Consider the following 9070-nt stretch of genomic DNA (forward strand, 5'->3'; position numbering starts at 1 on the left):
ATAATGACTACTATCAGCATCATTACTACTGTTATTATTTTCATTTTTATTATTATCATTATTATATCATCTGTTATTTCAGTCATTGTTATTCTTTATATTATCAACATTACTAACATTACTATTGCAGTTATATTTATCGTCAACAATAATATTTTTATCATCATCACTAGATTTTTAATGTTTCTGTTATTGCTGTTTCTATAGTTATTGTTACTATTCGGTGTTGTTGTTGCTATCACGGTTCTCTTGGCCTTGTTAGTGCCTTCATTTAGAGATATTAATGCTGGTAAGGTGATATATGTTTATATCTAATTACCGAGATATTGATATATATGAATTTAAATTATTTTTGTAGCTGTTAATTTTCCTTTTCATTGTGAAAGTAATGTATTTTTCACTGCTTTCTTAATGTCTCGGCATAATAATAGTTTTTTGTTTTGTTTGGGTGTAAGGATGGGACTGAAATCTTTCATTATTAACGAAAAGTTTTATTCGACAACACAGACATATAAATAATTTAAACATGTATTTACAGGATATAGACATCTGGAATATACAATATTTACATATGACTTGGCATAAAGTTCGCATCCTTAATGCTTTTACAAAATAAGATAACAAAAAAAACATGGTTTCTGAGGCAATGCAACTTTGTGTTAAATTAAAAGCTAATTTGTACTTTCCAGCAAAAGAATATCATATACTTTAAGAACTAACGAGTTTTCCAATGCTGAGACTGGCGGGGTAAAGAATATATAAGTATTTGTATATATATCTGAAGATAAAAATAAAAATAATAAAAATCAGTGTGAGATCCTTGCTACATCCTAACAAGGGATGGCTGAGTCTTCCGAGGAATCCCTTTCGGGGAGAGAACGTCCTGCAGGTCGACGACACACTGGAGCCTGAGAATTTCATCCGAACGTCCACAGGAGTGACTTGTGCACCTGTGTCTGGGTGGAGGGAGGGGGAAGGGGGAGGGGGTCGGATGCCCTTTGGCGGAGGGGAAGGGGGTTGGATACCTTTTAGGGTAAGGAAAGGGAGTTGGGTATCTTTTAGGGCAAGGAAGGGGGTTTAGGTACTATTCGGGATGAGGAGGGGGGTTCAGACACCGTTTGGAGTAAGGGCCGGGGATTCACGGTGTGGTTTTGGACCCTTGAGCTTTGAGATGAGGGTTAGAGGGTTGAATAAGGGAAAAGGTAAGCCGCGTCTTCCTCCAAGGATGTGAAGGGATGAGGGGAAGGGAGAGACAGGCCTGGTCACTGCATGGCAAGACCTGTCTATTCAAGGCCGACGTCTTGCCCATAGGTGTCTTGCACGACGCTGACGGCAATAACGGCGGCAGGGAGAGCGTGGGCGGTCACTGGTGTTGCGGCTGAGGAGAGACTGGGCGGCGAGGGTCAAGGGAAGGGGGGGGGGGGCGCTCGGAGGGCGAGACTGAGACGCTGACAGTCTGACGCGGCGTCGCCAGGAGCAGAGCTGTCTTCGGCGCCTCGCAGCTCCGGGAACTCCGGCTTTGTCCGCCATTCACGGGCTGACGGCAGGAGGCCAGGGTAAGGGCGAGGGAGTGCGTGGGCGGCGGGCGGGCTCCGCCGTGGGGTCAGCCACGTGACGCGCCACGACGAAGCTGAGGCTCGGGTCCCCCAAAGACGGCAGGGCGACGTCGCTCCTCGGGCCGTGTGCTCGTTGCTGCTGCATTGACAACAGTTGAACTGGGAGTGCGCGCGCGCGGGCGGGCGGAACACGAACTGGTGTCGCGCGAGAGCTAGCTAGCTTCACAAGATATCCGGTCGAGCCAAAGTCGCGGCTCCGGCGCGTCCTAGCAGAGGTAGGGGTCGTCCTCGTCGACGGGCACGGTGGAGTGGTTGTAGAGGCCCTGCGCCATGAGGTGGGCGGCCAGGCCGGACGACTTGTTGCCGCTCGCCTTCTTGATCTTGGCGCGCTTGTTCTGGAACCAAATCTTGATCTGGGACTCGTTGAGGCCGAGGTCGCGGGCCAGGTCCTGGCGCCTCTTCTCCGTCAGGTACTTGTTCTCCTCGAACTCCTTCTTGAGGCGGGCCAGTTGCTCGGAAGTGAAGGCGGTGCGGGGGCGCTTCTCCTCGGGGTTGCGGTCGCGGCGCTTGATGCGGCGGGAGCGGGGACCTGGGGGAGAAAGGGGGGCTTAGTCGCGGTGCTTGGAGGCCTGTGCACATTCAGTCAACTTCCAACACAAAGCTACATCTGATGCACAAATCACAAAACAAATGGCATCGATCGTGATCCCAACTGCGCGTTATGCCCTCGCGTCTCCATTTTCCTTTCCTCTGCGTGCTATCTTCTTTCACTCATCGAGAGATCCGCCGAATACCAAGAAAACGGCTTAAGCGGCTTTTGCCCCGAAGCCTAATCCCCCGCCTGCGAGACAGCCTCGACGGGCATCATCGCCGAGGGAGTGCCAACGAGGTGACTCTCTCTCGCTAAGCTGACGACGACGATGCCTACGAGACACCAACGCCTGGCACTCAGCTTACTCTCTCTCATCCCCTCCCCCTTCTTCCTCTGGCCTTCCCCCACCCATCCCTATCTACCGGCCCTCTTGGTTTATCCTCTCCCCCCTTCCCTTCCCCCTCCCCCTTCCCCCACTAAGTGTCCCGAGCTCTCAAAACAAGCCGGTTCGACGCACTGCATACTAACTAGATACCCCCCTCCCCCTCCCCAACTCCCCCTACCCCCACCCCAGCCTCCGACGAGACTTCATATGGCATTAATATTCATCGTCGGACCCCCAATAACTTAACCCACGTAATTCTATCGGGAGAGTAGGATGCCGGTCGTCCATCGGTCAGTCGGGCCGTCGGCCGCTCATGTGACTGAGGCGAATGCGCTCGCTTAGTGTCTGTCTGTCATTCTTTAAAGGAAGAGGAAGGGGAAAGGGAGAGAGAGAGGAAGAGGAAGAGAGGATTGAAGTGTATTCAAATCTCTGGTGCAGGAAAGCGTAATGAGATTAAGTTCAGCGACACAGCATTCGCAAACAGAAATAAAAAGAAAAAAAGGAAAAAATGAAGTACTCTAGGTAAGCGGAGAGGAATGATTAGGCAAAAATGCGTAAAGAAGAAAATTCAAAAAGTTAAAACGAATTACTGAGCTCTGACTATTTTTCCTTTCTCTCTCTCTCTCTCTCTCTCTCTCTCTCTCTCTCTCTCTCTCTCTCTCTCTCTCTCTCTCTCTCTCTCTCTCTCTCTCTCTCTCTCCCTCCCTCCCTCCCTCCCTCTCTTCCCTCGCGGCTCAGATGGGATGAGCAAATTATAACGGAGTGGATCTGGGGCCATTACGCGGCTGGGGAAGCGCTTATCACAGCGGGCCAGCAGCGAGCCAAAAATGAGGCGGCCCTTGATAACGTCCCGGGCGGGGAGGGGACAGGCGAGGGGGGAAGGGAGGGTATGAGGGGGGAGGAGGAGGCAGGAGAGGGGAGAGGCGAGTGGAAAAGAGAGGGGACGGGGGAGGAAGAATCACACCCCGCTGCACGCTTCTGATTTATGGCATCAGTGACATGGGGCGAGGACATTTTTACATCCGAGGGGAAGGAGGGAACGCGCAAGGGGGGGAGGAGGGGGAGACCTCCCCTCTTCTTCCCAGTTAATAAGGATCATGAAAGAACACCTTCTTCTGCCTTTCTTTCCCCACCTTTTCGTTCTTTTCTTTGGCAATTCTATCATCAGCGTCTTCTCTTTTTCATTCTTTCTCCTCGCCATCCAGCGCTCCCCCCCCTCCCCATCTCTCTCTCTCTCTCTCTCTTCCCCCACTCTAGTTATTTTGCATAATTGAAATACAAGGCGAATGCCCATGTACCTGATCCAATGGAATCACTTGCCTTGATTTCCCAACAAGATCCGCCGTGACGAAACTGCTTGATTACATGGAATTCTTCCCACTCTTTAATAAACATTTCCGAGGGAGTCAGAGGAATAAGGAAGGCGAAGAAAAAAAGGAAGAGAGATAGAAAGGAAGAATGGTGTGAGCGCGGATTTTTTTTGGAGGAGGAAACTGTATAAAATAAAGAAAATAGAGAGAAAGACAGAGAGAGACACACACACACACACACACACACAGAGAGAGAGAGAGAGAGAGAGAGAGAGAGAGAGAGAGAGAGAGAGAGAGACATCAGCCACCACAACAGTTTGATTCCCAGACAGGTTATCACGGCAAAGGAAAAAGCAAGACCTCTACCCCCCACCCCCCTGTCCACTCTCCCTACCCCCTACCCTACCCTACCCAACCGCTAGCAGAAGTCCTCATGCCCGCTGGACTTAATGAATAACTAAAACAGCAACTTACTATGCAAATGCGAAACAGCGACAAGAATTTCATTTGAACGCCGCTCCTCGTGATTGCAACCCTGCCGGGAATACACGACGGGGAGGGAAAGAAAGAGAGAAAAAAGTGAGAGTGGAAGACAGGTAGACAAGAGAAAGAGTAAGATCGCAGTAAGAGAGGAGAGATAGAATAAAGAAAAGTGACGTAAGGAGAGCTGAGAGATAGAAAAAGATACAAAGAGGAAAAATAAAATAAAAAAAATAGAGAAAGAGAGAATAAAAAAAGGATTCTCGACAAGCAAGCAAGCAAGGAAAGTGCCGGAAGGGGAGTAGAAGGAGGGAGGAAGAAGGAGGGGGGGGAGGGGAGGAAGAAGAGGTCGCCAGTTCATTTTTCAAGATTATCCGCGGGTTCAGTTGGGTCGGCTTAGTGCCTTATTGAACCAATAGATGGCGCTGATCCGATTAATCCGCAGCACCCATTGATTGCGTGGGGGGGGGGGGTTATAAGGGAGCGGAAGGGAAGAAGCAAAAAGCAACAGAAATACGATTGTAATATTAATGATAATGATGATGTTTTGGAAAAATAATTGTAACAATAATAAGAAGAGTGATAATAATAATAACAAAAATTATAATAATAACAACAACTTAAACCGAACAACGCAAAAACGGACAAAAAATAAGCCAATATCAAAACAAAAAATCCGCGATAAAAAATCAGCTTCATAAAACGGAAAGAATTAAAACAAACGAAACAGCACCTCACGCCCGAGCCCCAGAAGCGCCCCAGCCCGCCCCTAACAAGCAGACCCGACGTGGAATCAATTTCTGTCGTGTTTATACCAAAACATTTTAACAATTAACCGCCAATAAACAGGCATTTAGATTCACTCTCCGCCCGTACCCCCCCCCCCCTCCCCCCTTCCAACCTTCCTCTGCGCCCATTCCCCCCTACCCTCCCCCCTCCTCCCCTTACCACCTGACCTGACCTGACCTCCCGCTCGTCATTTGTCAGCTTAATGGGCAAGAAATCGGCTTAGTCAATTATTCGCCTCGTGTGTATATCATTGCCCGGGGAATTAGCATTATCGAGCCCCCCTCCCTCCCCCCTTTACCCCTACCCTTACCCACTACCCCCAACTCCTACCCATCCCCCCTTTTCCCTTATCCTTCACCCCCCCCCCCTTCCACTGTGCGTATTGTAAATAGGCAAACTACATGGTCTTTTATCCAGGAGTCAGAAGAAGGGTGAAGAGGTGTCACAACCGTGGTTATCCCCACCCCCCTCCTTCCCTCCTTCCCCCCTCTCCCTTCCCTATCCTCCCCCCCCCCTCTTAGACCTTCATCCCCCGCCCTCCCTTCTGTCTGTTTGATCACAATGACTAGCTCTTTTTTTTTAATTTCTTGAGGATAGTGAAAGTGAGAAGGATTATTTGCAATGGATGTGGATATGTGTATGTACAGAAAAGACAGATAGACAAATAAGTAGATAGATAGATAGACGGATAGATAAGTAGGAAAATAGGAAGATAGATACATAGATAGATTAGGCAGGAAAATAAGTAGATAGATAGACAGACGGATAGATAGACCGGTAGACAGATAGGCAGGTAAATAAAAAGAGAAACAAATAGACAGATATAGAACCTCATGTACTGACACCCTGCAAATGCAAAGTAGAAAAAGGCAGAACGAAGAACACCCAAGAACCCCCCCCCCCCAGCCCCCTGTTCTCGGCTCCTCCCCCTCTCTTTCGTCCCTCCTTCAGCCAGCGGGAAAACAGCTGCTTTATTGACCCAAACAACCATTTCCACCTTGTTCTTTGACCCAGCGCCGCCGCCCCAACGCTGGGTTTTAATCGAGGTTCAAAGTCTGTTTCGTTTTTTATATATTATTTGTTTTTGTTACTTTATCTATTTTCATTATTATTATTGTGCTTTTTATCTTCCTTGCCTCTGTCGTTCTCTCGCTTGTTCTCTTGTTTTCTCGTTCTCCGGTTCTCTCTCGAGATAACACGAGATAATCCCCTACGCATCGGCGATACAAAAGGAAATTAATAATAACAATAAGAATAACGACGCCGTCATACAGGAAGAAATACATCAAAACTCTCCGCCACGAAGATAAAATCCCTAATTCTCATTCAAGCCGCCGACTGTAAGATACTCGGGAAAAAAGAGATAAAAAGAAAAAATAAAAGAAAAAATAAAACGCAATCAAATTAATAATTACTTTGATCAGGAAGAACAAGACAGACAGACTAATGCTCTCCCGATGCCGACAAGATAGCGAAAAGAGCGACTGCGAATTGGAATTTTTAAAAATAATTATCATTATCAATTATTATCATTTCTACTTAATTATTTATTTATTCAAGTTATACATCGTCGGAGAAAACGAAAATCAACCACCGACGAGATTCCTTCGCACGCAACGCCGACGCACTCAAACCCGCACTCAAAACGAATCCCGCGATATTTCTTTTTTCTTTTCTTTTCTTCGTCTCATTTCCCTTTCTTTAAAACAAGCCCAAGTAATGTCTCGCCTGTATTTACTATCCGGTTTTGCCTGAAGGAATTTATGGGTTAATGGCGGCGGTGTGTGGCTTGTGTGACAACTTCGAGCGCCGAGGATTTTCAAGGTGGAGGAGGAGGAGGAGGAGGAGGAGGAGGAGGAGGAGGAGAAGAAGAAGAAGAAGAAGAAGAAGAAGAAGAAGAAGAAGAAGAAGAAGAAGAAGAAGAAGAAGAAGAAGAAGAAGAGGAAGAAGAAGAAGAAGAAGAAGGAGGAGGAGGAGAAGGAGAAGGAGAAGGAGGAGGAAGAGGGGGGGTAGGGGGGATCGCTTTTCACTGGCACGGGCATTATTGTTATTTCTAGTTATTGCTTTTGTGATTTTTATTTTGAGGATTGGGTATTATTAATCTTTATAATTATTTTTTTGTTAATATTATTTTCTTTATTATTATGATTCTTGATTATTGTTACTATTAATATTTTTATCATATTCTTATCAATATCATTATAATTATAATTTTTATTATCATTACTATTCAAATTCAATTATTTACCAACGATTTTATAAATAGAAAAGAACAAAAATAGCCCTCAACCTTTAATGAAATTTAAGCATGAAGTGATAAAAAATAATTGACAAGATCAGTAAAACAAGAAACTCCATTGACCCCACACTAAGTTTCTTTCTTTCTCTCTCTCTCCTTTTCGTCTCTTACAATATTCGATAAAAAAAAGTCTACGTTCGCCTTCCTATGAGAGTGAAGTAACGAAAACGAAAAAAAAAATGTTCTTTGTCTCGTCGCTCTTACGCCGCCGGCTTTTAATCTTACGAATGGATTGCTACAACTCCCGAGTACTCCCCCCCCCCCACTCCCCCTCCCCCAGCCAGGAAGGACCCCCGTATGCCTATCTAATATTCTCTTTCTGCCACCCTATTGACCCCGCTGGATGGAATTGTCGGGGCAGGACCGGGCTAAGTAACGGCTTTGATTAAGGTCGGCGTTCCCGGGCCAATAAGGTGCGCGCGTCGCCCCTAACGTCTCTCGGGCCTACGGCTTGAAAGGCGCCGGGAACCAGCCACTGGAGGAGAAGGGAAGGGAAGGAAGGGAGGGAGGGAAAGAAGGGGAAGGAGGGAGGGAGGGAGGGCCGGAGGGGAGGGAGGGGAGGGAAGGGGAGGCGAGTAAAATCAAGAAGGGCGCCTGACACCCGGGATTGAACAAGTGACAATCGCCTGTTCATTGTTATCCAAGTAGTTTGTTTTAGGCAGCGATCGGCTGCTTCTCAAAGGTCTCGCTCAAACGTTTCCTCTTAATATTCAATATATATATATATATATATATATATATATATATATATATATATATATATATATATATATATATATATATATATATATATATATAAGAGAATGTTATCTATATTAATTGCATTTTTACCTACTTACAAACTTTATAAATTTACTAGAATTATGAAAGAACATTTATCTTCGAATCTACAAATTCTAAGACGATTCGAAATACTTAACCGATTCCCTTCTCCCCTTCCTTCCTTCCTTCCCGCCCTCTCCTTCCCCCCCCCCCCCCTCCTCCTCCTCCTCCTCCTCCTCCTCCTCCTCCTCCTCCGCCCGAAACGCCCCTCGAGCCAGCCACTCGAACGAAAAGTGTAATTGATCGGAGTGACTCGAAGAATTCCAATGAAACCGAAAAGCTTTCCTTCGCGTAAGGTCGGAGAGGCTTTGGGAAATGTCTTTCTCCTTTCTTTTCTCTGCCTCTTTGTCTTTCTTTGTCTCTTCTCTTTATTTTGGTGAATGAAAGGACGTTTAGAAAAGGGGAGGAATTTGTGTAAATATTATGACAATGATTTACGCTGTGGATATTTTCCTCCGACGGTGCAACAAAATAAATTACCGATTGCTGTTGATTTCAATTCATGAATGAGTTCGAATTATATAATAAGAATATTTATTTATTTCAGCGCATGAAGTGATATTGGTATTTACGCTTTACTCTACAAATCAACGGATAAATCATTTATTAATAATCAGTAAAAGCTATATAAAAAATATATATATTTCAACGACATAAAATCCACAAATACAATACCCGACATAAACTCAACTAAACAAACGCAAAACCTAATCACCAAAATAAACAAGCCAAAAAACCCAAACAAGAGCAGAAAAACCGTAAAAAAACAAATTCCCCCGCTGTCGGCACGGGCGGGCGGGCGGGCGGGCGGGCGGGCGGATGAGCGGCGGCGGCGAA

At 46.1% G+C, this 9070-nt stretch overlaps 1 protein-coding gene across 1 annotated transcript in view; it reads right to left on the reverse strand.

Annotated features, from left to right (window-relative positions):
• Positions 1-478: 478 nt before the first annotated feature.
• The window catches only part of LOC113830015 (homeobox protein engrailed-1-B), a 10854-nt gene continuing 2262 nt past the window's right edge, over positions 479-9070 (reverse strand). Inside the window, exon 2 of the mRNA XM_027383188.2 lies at positions 479-2145. Within this exon, the coding sequence (XP_027238989.2) occupies positions 1823-2145 (323 nt within the window). The 3' untranslated portion in view covers positions 479-1822. The remainder of the gene's footprint in view (positions 2146-9070) is intronic.

This window comes from Penaeus vannamei, chromosome 32, assembly GCF_042767895.1.
Source record: "Penaeus vannamei isolate JL-2024 chromosome 32, ASM4276789v1, whole genome shotgun sequence".
Classification (NCBI taxonomy): Eukaryota; Metazoa; Arthropoda; class Malacostraca; order Decapoda; family Penaeidae; genus Penaeus; species Penaeus vannamei.